The 18,504-nt window shown below is 51.9% G+C and overlaps 1 protein-coding gene across 1 annotated transcript in view; it reads left to right on the top strand.

Moving 5' to 3' along the window:
- Positions 1–13,887, top strand: part of MARCO (macrophage receptor with collagenous structure) — a 32,584-nt gene extending 18,697 nt beyond the window's left edge. The window contains exons 4-12 of the mRNA XM_079924408.1: positions 1,113–1,211; positions 1,318–1,353; positions 1,813–1,911; positions 2,005–2,067; positions 9,988–10,032; positions 10,960–11,058; positions 11,807–11,851; positions 12,339–12,515; positions 13,711–13,887. Of these exons, the coding sequence (XP_079780534.1) occupies positions 1,113–1,211; positions 1,318–1,353; positions 1,813–1,911; positions 2,005–2,067; positions 9,988–10,032; positions 10,960–11,058; positions 11,807–11,851; positions 12,339–12,515; positions 13,711–13,841 (794 nt within the window). The 3' untranslated portion in view covers positions 13,842–13,887. The remainder of the gene's footprint in view (positions 1–1,112; positions 1,212–1,317; positions 1,354–1,812; positions 1,912–2,004; positions 2,068–9,987; positions 10,033–10,959; positions 11,059–11,806; positions 11,852–12,338; positions 12,516–13,710) is intronic.
- Positions 13,888–18,504: the final 4,617 nt, after the last annotated feature.

Here is an 18,504-nt window from a genome sequence, read left to right as displayed (position 1 = left end):
CTTGTTTGCTGTTTGCACCTCAGTCTGTTGTAAGGGACTTGAATTGTAAACATGTTCTTTATGGCTCTTCTGTCTTCCATCAAGGAATAATTATTCTTCAAGTATCCAAACCGCCTCAGAGAAGCTAATTCTCAAGGCTTGCACCTAATGTCACTCAAACCTTAGACCCAGAGAGTTCTGTATGACAGTTGCTTCTTTCCCTCCACTCCAGACCACTTTGTCTACTTTTCCTAAATCACTAGAGAGGAGGCTGGCCCCCTTCTGAGTCCTCTCCAGCTCTGAAATCTTGAAAATAATGGAGTGGAGCTCTTTAACCAAATTCCATCCCAACAAGCTGGTCCCAGCCCCTGAGGGAGTTGCTTGGGGTGGAACTCTGCTGATGGTGGGACCTGGCTGGCTTCCTAAGCCAGTGGGTCCCGAGGAGCAGGCCCTGTGCGGGGAGGTTGGCAGGTTTGGGCAGGGGTTGCCGAGCCCTGCCTAGGGAGGAACCTCCCTCGATTGATATGCGCTGAGCAGTGGCAGAAAGGAGAGGGAGACACGGAGAACCAGGAGAGGAGAGACTGGGGCGAGCCCGGAATGCTGATGACAGGTGGGAACTCTGAAACCTTGGCCACCAGGAGAGCCAGGCTCTGAACCGCTAGGGGGATAAGTGCTGCTGCAATGTTTTCCTCTCCAGCAGTGCCTCAAAGCTTCTGTTCTCAGCCCTTGGGATCTGATTTCTGGAATATTCAGATTTCAGTTTGGGAAGTTTGAAACAGTAATTCCCCAAATTCACACACTGAAGTAAACCAGGCAGTGCTGCATGAGCCTGGGCTGGGGTCCCTCCTCCAGGGACCAGGTCACCAGGGCCCTGAGAGCCCGGCTTCTGGGACCTTCCGCTGCGCATCCGCCAGGCCAGGTCACCTCATCCATTTTTCGTGAGTTTATGTCTGGCCTCTGGGCAAGGTGGTGCGCTCCTTGCGGGCAGCCATTGTATCTTCCACTTCTGGGCACAAGTAGGAGTTCAAGGAGTCTGAGTTTGGAATTTGGGTGGGACAGGATGTGTCAGAAATGGACGTGGCAGCCGGGTTTGCCCTCCTTCCATGTCTGGCTACAATCCCTTGGTTTTTCAGGAAGAAAGGGAGACATAGGCATGAAAGGAGACATGGGGGTCATGGGACCCCCTGGAGCCCGGGGGCAGAAAGGTGACTCAGGGATGCCCGGTTCCCCAGGTAGGAGTCTGCACAGTCAGGTCTGTGGTCCTGTGGGTATTCCCTTTTTGTCCGGCGGGCTGAGCTAGAGGGGAAAAAAATCCTTAAAGGTCCTTCTGTATTTTAGGTGTGGCTGGAATTCCTGGACTCAAAGGAGATCAAGGTAAGCGTTGTGGGAATCGGCATCATTCCAGCTACCGCCGTCCCTGGGCAGAGTCAAGTTCAGGACCTGACTCTACTATGTCTTATTTCTTATTTCTGGAGGTTTGTAAAACCTGGCCTGTCCTAAGAGGAACGGAGCAGCTTTGGAAGGCAGGCCTACCTGATATTCTTTTTTAGAACTTCCTTCCACCCTGCCACCCAGGGGTATGAAGCAGGATGCTCACACCCAGAGTTCCTAGTAAGTCCGTAAACCTCAAATTCTGCAGCAGTGAATGGAAAAAATTAATCAATTGCTGAGACTGTAATTTTCCTCCCACTCATAGGGCTAGTTCAAGGCTCCTAGAGTTTAAGCTGCCCAGGGAACATATGAGGTGTTAAGAGATGCATGTGCCGTTGCAGAGAAGAGGTGTGTTGAAGGGGCCAACCACTCCCAGCCTTTCATTCATGACTTAACTTTCAGGACAACCCGGAGCCAAGGGTCTTCCAGGCTTTCCAGGAGCTGCGGGATCCCCGGGTGCCAAGGGTGAGCCTGGCAGCGCTGGTCCCACTGGGCCAATAGGTGAGGTCCTGGGTCCCGTGGTGGGCGGGGGGAGTGATGTCTGAAGATCCACCCAGCCCAGACCTTACACCCTCCATGGTATCTGTCGTCCAGGACCATCAGGGAGGCCCGGGAGTCCAGGAGCCGAAGGTGTGAAAGGAAGCAAGGGGGACACAGGTAACAGAGGGCGTGGGTAGGCGGGCAGGTGGAGTTGCTGGGTGTCAAGGATGGACAGAGAGGAAGACTACCTCCCAGCAGGTCCACCAGAAGCAGGCAGAGGGTCTCCTGTGTTCTGGCCCCTGACGCACCTGGATTAAAAAGGACACTTTCCTCTGCTGGAACCCTTTGAGTCCAAGGCTCTGGGGCTGTTTTTCTCTGCCCAGGGTCCCTGAGGGGCTTTGAATGCCATGACCAAACCTCCACCGTCAAAGAGGAGAGCAGGGGACGCCTCGACCGCACTGTCTCCTGGTCTGCATTCCAGGGGTCCTCGTAATGCCCTCTCTCTCCCACTGACCTGCATGGGGTCCCAAGGGTCAGGGCTCTGGATTTGGACAACAGCTGTCGAGAAACCCTTCTTGCACATTTTCCCAGGGGGGCTCAGGCCGAGAGGGGTGACCCACGGTTACCCAACTCACAGAGACTAGCTCATAAACCATCCTAGTCAAGGTTATAAACTGCTAACGCCAATTTAGTCTAGGTTATAAACCATCATACCAGTGTGGTCTACTTTATAAAGAACTGTGTGTTTTCTAGTCACTAAGTAAGTCCAGGCACCTACGATGGTCTAGAAAGTCTGGTCCACTGTGTTAGGTGCTGGACCCCCATGATGCCTAAGACCTGGTTCCTGCCTTCAGATGTGCAGGCCGGTGCAGGGGATAGGTAGATGGACTGTTGCCAGATGGTGTCAGGCACACCGTGCTGTGGGTTTTGCATGGAGAAGTGTCACATGCCATTTAGAAAGCCAGGTGCAGGCCAGGAGGTATTGTGGCCAGTGCAGGGTTGTGAGAAAGGGCTGTGTATCTTCCAAGGATGTCTGTGGACAGTCACTGCCAGAGCAGAAGGTCACACTTGAGTTAGACAACCCGGATGCCTTCACCCCAGAACCATGTTAGAGACCTACGCCAGGGGCAAGCCCTCTCAGTTTTCATTGAACAAGTGGTCAACGGATTGAGTTTTTAAAACAAATGTGACTTGACCCAAATCCTTCAAGTTCACAGCGGCCCCTGGGGGGGTTAGCAAAAGGTAGGCAGTGCAGGAGTGATGGAAGAGCTCGAGCTGAGTCTTAGAGGATGAGTAGAGCTTAGCCACGTGGGGAGAGGAAGGCAAGTCCAGAGAGAGGGAACCGAGCAGGTGAAGTCTTGGAGGGCGAGGGAGGGCTCTGTAGGCGCGTGTCCCTGGAGTCCAGGTCTAGGATGTGGTAGAGGCTCAGGAGCTCTGGCCAGACAGCTGGGCCATGCCACCTCCTGAGCCTTGGACTCTGGACCTTCGACCTTTGGAGTTTCCTTGATGCTTGTCAGCAGCCCTGGCACAAGCAACTCCTATATCCTGGCCCTTCCAATCCATCCAGCCTCGGAGCTGATTTCCTTTTCACAGATGGTGGGTCAGTGCAGGCAGGGGCTCTGCTACCTGATGCCATATAAATGCCACTTGAAGGCCACCAGCAAGTCTGGCCTTCCAGAAAGGTTCCGTCTGGGTGTGGTGGTCAGGTGACCCCGATTAATTGGCTGCCTCTTCCTGATTTTATACTTCCATCTTCCCTGACTCCAGATCTTAGGGTGCCTGACTCTGAGGCTGTCTTACCACTGAGTTTTCTGCTTGGCTTCATGGAGATGTTGGCTCTTCTCCTTCAGTTATAAACTGGGAGCCCCGCCACCCGACCCCACCACAGCCAGGCTAGTGATTATTGACTAAGCAAGAGTATGGGTGACAAAACATGATCTTACCCGCAAGGGGCACTGCACCCACTCCCCAGGCCCCTGAGCCTGCGTCTCCCACTGAAGGTGGAGAATCTTGCCTGCACTCTGCATCATGGGAGGGTTTGCATAATAAGAGCAGCTTCTGACGTGAGCATTTTCATGACAGCCCAATGGAAAACACACTTCCGTTAGTGCTGTTTCACAGTAAGAGATGCAGCATGGGTTGGAACCCAGGCCCGGCTGATGCAAAGCTTGGGGCCTCATCCATTATACTCTGTCATGCTGCCTTCCTCTGCGGGCAGCCTGAGCCCTCCCCCACCCCCATCAGGGCACTCCGCTGAGCGGCACCTTCTCCCTGTACCCAAGTCCTGGAAGGATCGGAGCAGAAGCTGCAGCAGCTTCTTCCACTCTTAGAAGGAAACATGGAGCTCTCAGGCCCTGTTATGGCTCTTTGTTATTCACCTAAGATCCCACAGACACTTTTGGCCAACTGTCTGGGAATCACTTTAACTCCATTATAGAGTCCCTGCATATCTGGTGAGCACCTTTATGGGAACCTCCATCAATCAGGCCTAGTGGGAAATACCAATCAGGCAGATTCTAAGGGTTATTCCTGAATTCCAGCTACCCAGGTAAACATGGTGAATTACATTTTCAATTTGGGGCGTGTGATGATTACAACAAATTCCAAATTGCCTATGTGTCCCGCTCAAACCCAAACATTTGTCTTGATCGAGTAGCTGATGGTCTACATAGACATCTCAGGAGGGAATTCCCTTAGGACCATAAACTGGCCAGCCGTAGCCAGGGCTGTATTTCCTCCTGAAGTCATAGGTTAATGAACTTTTGGAAAGGTCAGATTCTGCAGTGGGAGAAGGAAGGTGGTGAGTGGGAGCCAGACCATCTCCTCGCGGAAGACAATGCTTACTTGTCAATGTCAGGATGTTGGTATTCCCCAGACTAGAGGTACTGAGGTGTTGGTTCAGTTTTGATCATATCAAGCCAATTTTTCAAACGGATGTATTTCCCATTTTGTAAATAAAATCATTAATCTCACAGGAGACTATCTAGGAGCATGGCATGAAAACAGAGAAATTCTGGTGACTTAGCTTAACCTAGGTAACAGCTAGATCCCGTTATTGTGCATTAATTACCAAAAGTAAGAGGTCTGTTTAGTACTGATGACGCCTCCAAGCCAGGCACTGTGTTTGGGCCTTTCCTCCCGTGACCTTCGTTCATCCACACAGCTGAGTTTCATCATCCCTACCTTACAACCGAGGAAGCAAAGGTAAAACCTTTCCTCAGGGTCTCGCAGTTAATATGCACTGAGTCCAGGAGTTAATCCCAAAGTTTGATTCCAAAACTGTGCTTTTCTAAATTTTGTTGTGTAGAATAACATAGAGTAGAGGACTCAGAGAAATCAGAATTGCCCGCACCTCTCACCCCACAGTAGATGGGTAAATCCTAGCTCAGTCACCAAATCTTCTGCTCTCTAATCACACTCCAACCCATTCTGGTGGAACGTTTCCCCACGTTCACACCCCTTGAGAAAGATTAAAGATAAAGATGGCGAAGAGGAGACTCCTTCCATTCTGTTGGGAAGAGAGACTGCATAGTTTATTTAAGCTGGACATTATCACCGAGAAGAACTTTCTGTAATGGTAGTTTCCTTCACTGTTCATAAAACAAGGTTTTATCAAACCCCGAAAACTTAGTTTTTTCTCACCTTTGATCTTTCAAACGATTGCAGAATCATTTGACTTTGGGGAAAAAAAATTGCAAAAAATCCACAGCAAAACAAACGTTAGCTCTAAATCCTTTGGCCATTTTGAAAAGGAAAATTTGTTTGGAAATAAGGAAGGGCTCACTTCAACTTGTGATCGTGGCATTTCTCTTTCTACCACCTAACCTCATGAAATGAAGTTAGACACAGCCAAAACACTGAAGCTCCAAAATACCAATCTGATCAAAATTTCTGCATCTCAACAATCTTCATGTCTAACATATAACAAGAATCTGAATTTTCTATGTCCTTTTATGTTTCTCTTGAGGCAAAGCCAAAGTGCAAAGAACTTGAAATCTAGTTCCTCATCTGTCTTTTAAGACGCGTTTTACTTTAAAGATAAGTAACAAAGAATAACCCATAATAGCAATTAAGCCCTATATCATGAATATAATTTCTCAGTTGATTTCATTCCCCATGTCTAAGTATTGACTTAGTCCAAGAATTTATTAAATTCTACCAACTTGTATTACTAAATTGTCACTTAGAGTTTTCCTCGTTTTCCTCTAAGTTTCTTAGAGACATCTGAAGAAGTCTACATGCGTCCCAAATTTGGGTCCCCTACCTACCATCTTACTTCTTGTCATACAGCTCAATGTGTTAGGTATTAAATTAACCCAAAATTTGCCAGGCTGCACTTAGCCTGTAAGTTGGGATGGTATTTAAGGAAGTTTCCTAACGTACTGGAAGTTTCTACATTAAATCAGAGTGAGGAGGCCTGTGCATCAGTTTGGACTTGCCAACTAGCTAGGTGATGATGGGTTGGTACATGACTTCCAGAGCCTTGGTTTCCTCCTCTGTGGAGTGTGGGGAGAGTTCTAGAATAATACCCAGGTCCCTGCCAATCTGCCAGCACTCTGGGTTTGAAACAGGCAATTTTCCCTTCAAGCAGGGACCTTCTAAGATTTTAGGCAGAGCACCAGCTGAACACAAAACAGTAGGAAGGCCTGTGCTTTCTAACGAAACTATTTTCTTGGGGGAAAATTGTTTCTATAAATAAGCTGCTTGCAAATAAATATTTTGAGCCCTTTCAGCGTGATGAGTCTGTGACACCCAGGGAATCCCAGTTTGCTTGTGGTTAAGAGGACAAACTCAGCATTCATTCCCTTCCAGTGAAGGTTTACAACATGAACTTCTAAATTCTATTTTTCAGCCATTTCTCCTTCTCCCTGATCCAATCAGGATGCCGCCTTGATGTATAGTGAAGTCATTACTGGTCCCTGGATCCATGCATAGCCACTCAGCGAGCACCTCTCAAGAGTCCAGTCCTGGAGAGAAATCACACCCCCAAAGATCACACAAAACTCAATTCCAGTTTCCTTGCCTTGAAGAGGGGAGTTTTTTTTGTTTTTTGTTTTTTTTTTTGCGTTATGTGGGCCTCTCACTGTCGTGGCCTCTCTCGTTGCGGAGCACAGGCTCCGGATGTGCTGGCTCAGCGGCCATGGGTCACGGGCCCAGCCTCTCTGTGGCATGTGGGGTCTTCCCGGACAGGGGCACGAACCCGTGTCCCCTGCATCGGCAGGTGGACTCCCAACCACTGTGCCACCAGGGAAGCCTGAAGAGGGGAGTTTTGAAGACATAAACCTACACCTATTGTACACATCTCAGAGGGCATTTTATCAAGGGCCAGTGGGTTACGAGAGCGCTCAGACAGGGGAGGGGCCGTGAGTTCCTCAGAGATAGGAAGGCTGCTTGGAGGACGCGGGCTGTCAGCTGGTCCCTGAAGATTGAGTGAGATGTGTTTAGGACAGTGGTTACTCAAACCATGGTCCCTGACCAGCAGCATCAGAAAGACCCAGAAACCTGTTAAAAATGCAGCGTCTCAGATTCCCAGCCCAGATGCAGTGAATCAGGAACCCCGGGGCGGGGTGGGGGGGGGCTTAGCACGTTGTTTTTAACAAACCCTGTGCTGGCGATTCTGACGCTCACTCTAGTTTGACGACTTATTTAGGAGTAAGAGATGGCCTAAGGCCACTGGGAGTCTTTGGAACAAGGTGGAGAGCCCACGTGAAACTCCAGGAAGTAGTGAGCTGGCATGCTGGTGGCACACAGGCAGCCACAGTGCCCAGTGGGAGGCCAACCCTGGGTCCTAACCCCAGCGACACCACTCCCTCCCTGCGTGACGTGGGATAAATCACCTAGCATCTCTGAGTGTGGACTTCCTCCTCTGTAAAGAGGGAAATGGCACGACCTCGCTGGGAAGCTGAGAGATGCATGTGAAGCTCCTGGCATGGTGCCTAGTCCAGTGCAGGCAGCAGCAGAGGTTGAGGCCCCAAGAGGTGGGGGGCTGGGAGGGAGGGTGTGAGAAACGAGGTAGAAGGGTCAGGCCTTGGGGACCATGGCCCTAGTGAGCAGGGGCTCCCCTGGGGCTCCTGTCTGTATAGGACATTTGTTGTTCGGTGCTCTGGAGACTTCTTCGGTGGCGGAGAGGCAATAAGGGGAGATCACAGTGCCAGGTGTCCCTCAACCTTGGGTCTAGGGACAGGCTCTTAAGGTAGAGATCTGTGCAATATGAGACCCTTTAGGATGTGACAGAGAGGGTCAAGAGTCTAGATATGAACCATTTTTCTATTTAATAACCAAAGACATGTTTCTGAATGTGGTTTCTCCTCCCTCATCTTGACACCTGCAATTCAGGTGCAGGTAAGCAGAGAGGACACATCTACTGCCCGTGCTGGGCCACCTGAGGTCAACAGCAAACATCGGGTGGGGGGGGGCTTGCTGGGCAGCAAGCCTGGAGCTCCTGCGGGGGCTTCAGCCCCAGTGTCCCAGGCGCTGTCCACTGGAGGAGAGACAGACACTTGCGGACATGGCCCCGGGGTCCTCATGGTACCGCTTGTCAGACACGAGGTTTAGTACGTGACACAGACAACTTCATTTCAGTCTGACAACCAGCCAGAGGCTCAGAGGAGAAAGGTGAGGCTAAGGGAGAGGGAGCCTGGCTCAAGGTCACGGAGGCAGACGCAAGCCCAGGCTCTCTGACTCTGGCCCCTGTGCTGCCTTGGGAGGAAGTGCGTCAGCCACGGGCGAGACCAGAGAAGGCTTCAGAGAAAGCAACATCTAGCATCTTAGCAGCTTTCACAGCCTTGATCCCATTCCCCAGGGGACCAAAGCAGTGAGGCTTTCCAAACCAAGAGACTGGAGTGGGCACAGCTGGCGCGGGGTGAGCTGGGGCCTGTCTGCCAGGGCCAACCTCGAAGGTCCCTCCAGCTTTTAGAAGATGCTCTCTGAGCCCCATTCTGGTCCTCAACTCAAACATGAGGGGCAGAACTAGTTGCCTTCTCAGATCTTTCCAGGGCTTCCCGCCTCCCTTGGTGCCCAGGCTTGCAGCAGCAGCTCCTGGCTCCTCGGCCCTCGGGCTCTCCTCCCCAGGCAGCGCCCGGCCTCAGACGAGCCCTCTGAAAGGCTGCCAGGAGCCAGGACTGCTTGCTCATTATTCCAAGGAGGGATCCTGAAGAGGCCCACCAGGCCCCTCGCCTGCCCTCCACTGACCAGCACACAGTAGGTGCTCAGGAAAGCCAGGAACTGAAGTGGAAGGCAGGAACATCCTCCAGGCAATTGGCAGTGAGGGTAACCGAGTTCCTTGTGGTCTCTAGTGATCATCAAATGGGTGGGTTCTTGGTTAAGACTGAGCTGGCGTGGTGGGAAGGATACCAGTCAAGAGCATGGTGGGAGTGCATTCCCACTGTTACCCTCTAGTAACTGTTACTTCATGGTCAATAATGAGCTTTAGTTTCCCCAAGTTTGTGTAACTGTCTTGGAGAGTCCTGTTTCTCTGAGAGACCCTGGAGTTGCTAAACCAATAAATTATTATCCCACAATAAATTATGACCCAGCGTGGTGCTGGGGATGGTGGGTCTTCCATGTAATTTAGTGAATAAAGAGATGAATGGGAGGAAGGAAGAAGGATGTTTAGCTACACTGGGGGCCACAATGAAATAAACCAATAAACGCTATGAAATATCTGAGGGTGAGGGCCCCCCCAAAGCTCCTAATGGCCACTGAGTCTCCTCCACAGTCTTTTAGAAATAAAAATAACTTTATTTTCAAAATATCTCTAACTCTTTTTCAATAAAATGCCACAGAAAGGAATGGGATTGAATTTAGACACCAAGTCAGGTTATTTCTGGACAAGGAAGGCCAACCACTGAGTCTGGGGTCTGTCCATCTAACCTAGACTCTCATCAAATACATTTCTATTTCACCCCAACACACGTCCCCATTTATCTGCAGTCTGTCTACATTTATGCTCTGCTAAAGAGGCTTTAAACAATCGTGGAGAACCAATGTGCCTTTCCTTCTGCATTAATCAGACAGAAGGTAGAGGTTGTCTAAGATTAAAAGAGTCTAATATCTACGTTTTATTATCTTCTCCCCTTTTTTGTATTTTGATCTTAGGACTTCAAGGACAGAAAGGAACAAAAGGAGAATCAGGAGTCCCAGGTAAAGTGCCGGCTTCATTTTCATTTCTCACAGTGATGACTGGAAGGGCTTGTGCTCCAAGGGTGGGTCTTGTCGACCCTGAAAATCACGGCGGTAACCTCAGTAACCTTTCCCCAGAGTGTCTCTGCCTGCAGGGCTCTATCGCTCCAGCCTCAGACTCTTTGGGTGACAAACCTGGGGAAGGGGTGTAGAGAGAGGGGCGGGGGAAGAGGGGGTGGAGGGTAAAGAAAGCCAGGACAACTGCCCCTGGTGGTGGCTTCAGGCGGCGCAGCCGCAGAGGAGCTGGGTGACCTTCCTCTCCAGTTGCCAGGTTGGTTGCATGGCCTCTATCTGCCTGTCCACATCTGCTTCGGTCCATCTCCCTCTACCCTTTGGCCCCCAAGGTGCCGCCCTCTTCCTGTTGCTTCTCACGGGGCTATCATCAAGATCCTCGTGGGCCCCCGCCTTAGCTAGTAGCTGGTTACTGCGCCCTGCCCACGGCATTTCTAGTCTTCTCGCCAGCCCTACCCTGAGAAGCCAAAGCGACACTCCCCAGACACATTTCCTGAGCAGTCTTTCTTCCACCTGAGCTGGATATTCTATCCCTATTCTAACTTACTGAAGGGGAAATTGAATGCTAGAAATGTTCTAGCAAATTCTCCTAGAATGGCTAGAACGTCCACACAATTATGCCATCCAATGAGGAACAACAGCCTTGGAATACTGTCCGCGATTTTCACCCGCTCGTCCTCAACCAGAGTTTACACAGGAGTCGGGGGATCAGGGCAGTGCCCTGCCCACCCAGGCTAAACATTCGAACAGCCCATTGATGGGGGCAGGGGGGAACCTGGTGGTTTAGGACAACTCAGGCACTAAACACCAAGGCCCTTGGTTCCCCTTGGAAAGCAGAGCAGAGCATCTGATGGAGGTGGTCTCTCTCCTCCGCAGGCCCTGCAGGCATGAAGGGAGAGATGGGAAGCCCAGGCCTGGTCGGCCTCAAGGGGGCACCTGGACCAGACGGCCGAAAGGGAGAGCCCGGAGCGAAAGGTAAGGCCTCGGTTTCTGATGTGAGGGTTCTAAGGAGAGGCCTGTCATAAGGTGCTGGGAGTTTTCAGAACCAGAAGGGTAGAGGTTTAGTGGCTCTGTGGCCAAGTCCTGCGCTGGGATCGCCCTCAGCGCTGAGCTTACAGAGAATAAGGCACGGCCGGGCACTCCGAGTGGCAGGCCGGTGACCATGCACTGGCATCACGCCCAGTCAGGCCCTGGACCACACAGTCGCCATGACTGATGGCAGGAGAGACTTCTAACTCCATGTCTCTTGAATGTTCCTCTCTAATAGAGCTTAAATCCTTCCTGCTGTGGCTCAGGCCCATTTCTTCTCCTTTTTTTTTTTTTCTTGCGGTACACGGGCCTCTCACTGTGTGGCCTCTCCCGTTGCGGAGCACAGGCTCCGGACGCGCAGGCTCAGCGGCCACGGCTCACGGGCCCAGCCACTCCGCAGCATGTGGGATCTTCCCGGACTGGGGCACAAACCCGCGTCCCCTGCATCGGCAGGCGGACTCTCAACCACTGCGCTGTCAGGGAAGCCCCAGGCCCATTTCTTCTTGCTCACCCATGGGATCCCACGGCACATCCAGTCCCCATGATGCCAGGTGGCTGGCAAAGCTGAAGGAGGGAGTCTGACCCTCACCCCTCCACCCTCCTGCCCGCCCCTCCTCCCCACTGCTGGCAAAGGAGGGCAAGGGGGCCCTGGCTTGGTTTCCTTCGAACTGTGTGGTTTTTCTCCTCATGATAGGATCTTCTGGGACGAAAGGAGCAAAGGGAGAAAAAGGTCAAAAAGGTAATTGCTATTTCTGTTCTCTTTAATGTGTGTTTCAGAGGTTACTCTGTACTTGAAAATTGTAGGTGTGCTAGGGGGAGAGGCCTTGGTTGTCAGAGAGATTCCTCATTTGGGGGGAAAGCCAAGGGCTTGTCCCTTGAATAAGCCTGCCCGTGGCACAGAGTCACAGATAACACCTTCCTCCCTCCCTCCCTCCTTTCTTCCCCCTTTTTTATCGACAACACAAGGCTAAACATGGTGGGCTGGATTTGCAAGGCCAGCTGCAGAGGGACCTGTCCCCATGGCCTCGTACCTGCAGGCCCAGGTGCACAGAGCCGCTGGTTGTGCTGGTGCCAGCATGTGGGATCTTCCCAGCTGCGGTGGCAGCCAAGCAGGAGCCTTCTTTGCCCTAACTATAGGACTTCCAGAAATGAAACGGCAGAGCCTACATTCACACAAAGCCCTGGGCTGCTTCCCTCACCTCTCCCGTGTGTGTTTTGTCATCCAGGCGAATCCATGGTATCCGTCCGGATTGCTGGCTCTAGGAACCGAGGCCGGGCTGAAATTTACTATAATGGAGCCTGGGGGACAATTTGCGATGATGACTGGGACAATTCAGATGCCACCGTCTTCTGCCGCATGCTGGGTTTCTCTTCGGGAACTGCCGTTTTCAACGTGGGAGCTGGTAAGTGAATCGATCCTCAACCAGGAGCCTCTTTCCTTGAGGTGCTGATGTGGGCTTTCTCTCCCTGGTAGGGTGTTGGCAACCATTGGTTGCAAGTGACTCAGCTTGGTTGCGTTAAAAGAAAAGGATTGGTTCAAGCAACTGAAAAGTTCTGCAGCCCAGGACCCCAGCTTACATCCTTCAGACTTGGCAGCCCCAGGAGAAAGAAGGCTCTCTTCCCCAAAGGGACAGCAAAGGCTTGTTTGAGTTGCTGTCTGTCCAGCCCTAAAGCCAGAATGCCATGTGTCGGAGGGTGTTTGTGAGGGACACTCTCTGGACAGCTGAGGGGCTGGAGCTGGGAGAACAGAGAAGGATGCAGGGCAGGCAGTACAGTGGTCATCCCAGCTCTCTGGAACCTGAAGGTCTAGGTGGCCCAAGCTTGATCATCTTCAAGGAGAAGGTGTGAAGGGAAGAGAAAACGAATCAGAGCAGGGACCTCCTAAAATCAGTTTTGGAAAGATGTCCTCGGGTGCTAGAGACTCAGCTACGTCTTGCAGCAAAATGTTTAGACTTTCAACAGAAGAGTTAAGCCCCAGGCCTGAGACCATTTCTGAGCTGATCTGACAGGGACACTAGGCCCATTTCTCCTGCCTCCACCCCAAAATGTTCTCTCCCCTTACCCCTCCCCCCAACCCCACCAAAATGCATACCTACTTTTCAATCTGAGTCCAGTTGGATTACAAAACTCCTTTAAAATACACATTCTCCTCAAACAGATTAAGCCTCTATAGATGGTCACACTGTAGTGTCAATTACGGAAATCAAATCATCCGGTAATTCCTCTGAGCTCCTGATCTGAAATCAGTTATATCAGAAGGAAGGCGGTTTGAGGAAGGTGTGAGTGATTTAGAACACGTGAATAGCCTGTTTACAAAGGCATTTAAGGAAGAGACAAACCCTAGAGATCCTAGGAGGAGCTTTCAGATCATGCTTGGGTTACATATTAAATACTCGGATGAGACTTTTGTCAAAAGGTAGAAAGAACAGAGGCAGAGCCATCGTAAGAGAGCAGACGAGCCATCAGCACGGTGGGCCTGGGCACAAGTGGGAGAAATTGGCAGTCTAGCTCCCCGTGGAAGACCCTGAGGACAGACAGGCTATGCTGCTTGGACCCTAATCCCACGCTCCTCTCCCTCCTTGCTTTTGCTGTGTCCAGGCACTGGGACCATCTGGCTGGACAACGTTGCGTGTCAAGGGTCGGAATCGAGCCTGTGGAGCTGCAGCAAGAACAACTGGGGCTCTCACAACTGCAACCACAGTGAGGATGCGGGTGTGGACTGCAGATGACCCCACAGGCCATTCACTGCTCTGCCCCCAGGGCGTCCACAGCCAAGACACTCAGCCCACGAAGGGAGGCCGTGCTCTCTGAGGGGCTTCCTGGGGTGGCTGACAGCCTCTGAAGTGGGCTTGCTAATAAAGCTCAAAGCGCTACCTGGCACCGCCCTGCGCCGTGGCTGGAATCACTAGCTCGTCCCTCCTGCCCACTCCCTGCACACAGCCTTTCACTGAGTCCTAACGTTCCCTGCACCCCCATTCCCACGCACGGGGACAGTGGAGTCTCAGCTCAGAGCCAGGGAGGCTGAGGGTACGGGGGGGGTGCTGAAATGCAATGCCGAAAGCGAGGCTCACCTGTAGACAGAAGTAGTCATGACCAGCCTTTCAATCAATCCGACGTAGCATCTCTGCACAGCAGCGGGCTCTCCCTCCAGCACTGGAGCTGCTCGGCAGCAAACGAAGAGGCCGCGCGTAGCTGACACCGGGTTGCATGGAAAATAGGAAATGTACGATTAAGCATGAAAATTTGTTCTCATTAGGATGTGAGCTCCATAAATGCAGTAAATATTTATGGAATGAACGACTGAATTAAACCAAGAAGGTAGAGCAGCTCACCCTCTCTGGGAAATTTGGCCTCCCTCTCCCTTTGCAGTCTTCCCCTGGGATACATATTCTCTGAGCGCAATCACATGCTCTCGCCCTCTCCCTCCAGGTGCTGTAAATGGCTCAGGTAAATGTGAAATCTGGGAGAGTGGGGTGCATGGGAAACGGCTCTGAGGCATCACTGTTCACACTTGACCTGTAAGGAGCTCAGCCTCAGGGCGTTAGGAGACCTGCCCAGGGACACTTGTAAATGGTGGGACCGAGGAGGCGCGGCGGAAGGGCTGGGAGATGGAGTGGACACCTCAGGGCTTTCTGCCTCAAGAGCTCAACCAGCCACCCAGGACCCAATATGCACTTTCAGAGGCTGCAGGGGCACACTCAGCACCAAGGGCAGAGCTGCAGGGGGACGTGAGGGCTCTCTGGCCCTCGGCAGGGAGAGGGGCATGGGACGGGGGGTTGAAAGCTGCCTGTCTTCATTTGTCAGAAACCTCTATAATGATGCAGGTTTTCCTGGTACTTTGCGATAGGGGAGTGGTAGGTCAGTCAGGGAGGAAAGAGGACACTTTAAGCCCTATCAGGGGGTGCTGGGATATAATATTTTGCAAATGGTAACTAATGTGTCTTATCAGCCTCCTTATCTCTCCAATCTTATTGCCTGTTCCTTGTTTCCCACCCCACCTCCATTCCCCCACCCCCGTAAAGGAAGGAAAGGGCAGGTACAGCCTGAAACAAAGATGTCATCTCTCCCGTCTGAACCTCAGAGCTGACTTCCTGAACCTCTTTAGAAAGAGGAGAGCCGTGAAAATAGAGTTGAAAGCAGAAATAGTTTTCTAGTTTTTTCCATTTAGCTTATCAAAAGCCAAGCTTGGCTGACTTGATTAGAGTGTTTTAAAAGTGCAGGAGGTCTGAACAGAGCAATCAGGAAGGGAGGGTACCATGAAAGCCCCCTGCCCCTCACAGGGGAAGGTGGGAAAGGAGACAAGGAGACAAAGATAGAGGAGGGTCCTCCCTGGAGTCTCAGGCCCAACTCTCCCACCTTCATCTCCTCTCCCAGGATCTGCCTCCTCCAAGAATGATGCACTGCGGGACTGGTTCCTGCCTGGGGGACCCCTTCCATCATCCTTAGGGATGTGTCAGTAGGCATGCTCTCTCTCTCTCTCTCTCTCTCTCTCTCTCTCTCACACACACACACACACACACACACACACACACACACACACACACACACACATCTTTCCACAGGAACAAACGACGGTTTACAGGCACAGAAGAGACAAAATCCTTGCAGAGAATAGACCATCCCCCCACCCCATCACAGCAAGGAAACTGAGAGACACGGCTCAGCACACCCAGCATTTCCCTTCCATGGCTTTGGTTTTCATCTCTTAGCTGTTGATTCCCCAACCTATACTTCCAGTGAAGGCCTCTCTCTTGAGCTCTGGCCACCTGTATGTCCACCAACTGCCTCCACACGGGTATCTCGAAGGCCAGGCAGCTAAAGCCTGCCCCCATCTCAGCCGATGGCTCCCTCCATCCAGGGTCCAAGACAGAAACTGAGTGTCAAATGCCATGCCTCCACCAGGCACCAAGTCTCACTCATTCTACCTCCCAAACCTCTCCATCTCTGCCACCAGGATGATCCAGGCCCCAGCCCCAGTGGCCTGGGTGCTTGGAACTTCTCCTAATTAGTCTCTTGCATCCACCGTGCTCTACCAACCACCTATCTGTTCTGCAGGCAGCAACCTGAGAGATCTTTAGAAATGATACAGCTCACCATGCCACTCCCTGCCTATAGCCTTCAGTGGCTCCCCATTCCCTTAGGCAGTGGCTCAAACTCACCATCACGGCTTGCAAGGATGTGCCCCTGACAATCTCATCTGGTCCTCCAGCAACCTTAATGTTTTGTTTCCCCTCTATCACATCCAGTCCTTTGTTCATGCAGTTTCTCTTATGCAATGTCTCTTACACAATAGACTCATGATAAATATTTTCTGACTGGCTCCCTGAATAAATGAATGACTGCCTGAACAAATGAAGGAATGCTAAACAGGGCGCTTAGCTTCTCGTATTGGGATTGCTTCATAGTCTTTCCTCAGATGGGAGGCACATCCTTGTTGTGCCCTGTACTCTAATTTTTGTGACTAAAGACCCCTGCATCCCCACCCACTAAACAGGTGCCCCCATACAAAGGAATGGTTTTCTCCAGAGGCAAATCTAATCCGAGGCCTTTAACAAGATTAGCTTTCAAAACAAAACCGTGGGGTCCAACTTTTACAAGGTGTATTGTAAATTTTAAAAGTTCTTATCGGGCTTCCCTGGTGGCGCAGTGGTTGAGAGTCCGCCTGCCGATGCTGGTCCGGGAAGATCCCACGTGCCGCGGAGCGTCTGGCCCCGTGAGCCATGGCCACTGAGCCTGCGCGTCCGGAGCCTGTGCTCCGCAATGGGAGAGGCCACAGCAGTGAGAGGCCCACGTACCGCCAAAAAAAAAAAAAGTTCTTATCTTCCTGCTGCCTCAGCATCGCCGCAAACAGGCTATGAGCACCAGCCCAGGTGACCAGGTGCACCAGTGTGATAAGCTGGGCCCTGCCACAAATTCCCCTTCCTCCCTTCCTGTCGCTGCGACCTAATGACATTCAAACGCACCAATGGAATCCCCTCACACTGTTTGACTGTGTACCCCACCCACCCCCTCCCCGACAAAGGCCCTCACCCACGGGTTCTCACCCTTTCCCGGCTCCCTGCCTGCGTGGCTGACCCACCCCCTTGGTGCTCTCTGTGGGTGGCTCCCCCTCAGCCTGCAGCGACTCTGTCTCACTAGGACCTGTGAGTGTAATAGACTTTGTTTTCCCCTCCTGGGTCTCCTCCTGAGGCTGCACCTCACCGACCAACCCCTAAAAGGACGCAGCACGCCAGAGCATCATATGATACAAGCGGTATCATTTGCATCTCATACATAAGCAAATTGAGTCACTGAGAGGTTCAGTACCGGGGTATGCTGGTCCCAATTCACCACCTTTCTATTCACGTTGCCTTTGCGACGTGACCGCAGCTCTTCTAACAGGAACTAAAGCTGTTACTGCTCCACTCCCTCGCTTGGAATTCCTGGCACGATATGAAACCAAGCCCAGGCTAAGCTGCTGGGGGAGGAGTGAGCATGTGAAGAAGGACCCAGTTACCCCAGCAGAGGCCATCCTCCGCGAGCCAGCCAACAGCTGGCCCCAGTCACGCTAGCGAGCCCAGCAGAGACTGGTCAAGCCCATATGAGAAGGACTCACTGCCCAAGCGACCCATAAACTCATGAGTAATCACAGATGGTTGCAACTGAAAGCCGCTAGGTTTGGGGGTGGTTCGTTAGGTAGCAATAACGGCCAAATAAAACTAGACACAGCCAGTGAGAAGTAGAGGGGAATTCACACAGCCCGGAGAGTTGCTGCCTGCAGCTCCTCCTGGTGGGTCCTCTGCTAAGCTCTCAGGCCGAGGTAAGCTGAGGAAGTCCCTTTAGAACCGCAGAGACCACAGAAAGCAGTTGCAGTGTGTGGCATGCTGGTGCTGTGGCTGATAGGCGGCTGATGGTGGGACGGAAGAGGAACTGGGTAAAACTAGCAGGAGCGCATCCTCAACGGTCAGAGAACAGGCTGGGCGGCTGGGGCCGCCATATGTTGGGCATGACCTCTGTGTGACACTACCGTCCACTTGAAATAACTCTCCTCCCTCCTGCTTCCCTTTCCTGGGGACTCTGTGCCCTGTCTGAGGCCGGCAGCACAGACACCAACGCTGAGCATACTGGCTGGGTGCCATGGAGATGGCAGGGTCCTCTGTGTGCAAGACTTCCATCATTTCCCCGCCTGGAAGGGCAAGCACAGAGAGTTTCCCAGCATCCAGCTGGACAGGTGCAGCTCGGAACTGAGGTTCTGGAGCCTGACTGCCTGGGTTAGGATCTGGTACTGCCACGTAGTAGGTCTTTACCTGCACAATCAAGTTACTGAAACTCTCTGGGCTTTCCTCATCTGTAAAATAAAGACAGTAACAGTTCCTCCCTGTCAGAGTTCTTGTGAGGATTAATTGAAAAGGT

This window comes from Stenella coeruleoalba, assembly GCF_951394435.1.
Source record: "Stenella coeruleoalba genome assembly, chromosome: 6".
Taxonomy (NCBI): Eukaryota; Metazoa; Chordata; class Mammalia; order Artiodactyla; family Delphinidae; genus Stenella; species Stenella coeruleoalba.
The sequence above is the reverse complement of the archived record's forward strand: the minus strand, read 5'-3'. Positions and strand labels throughout refer to the sequence as shown.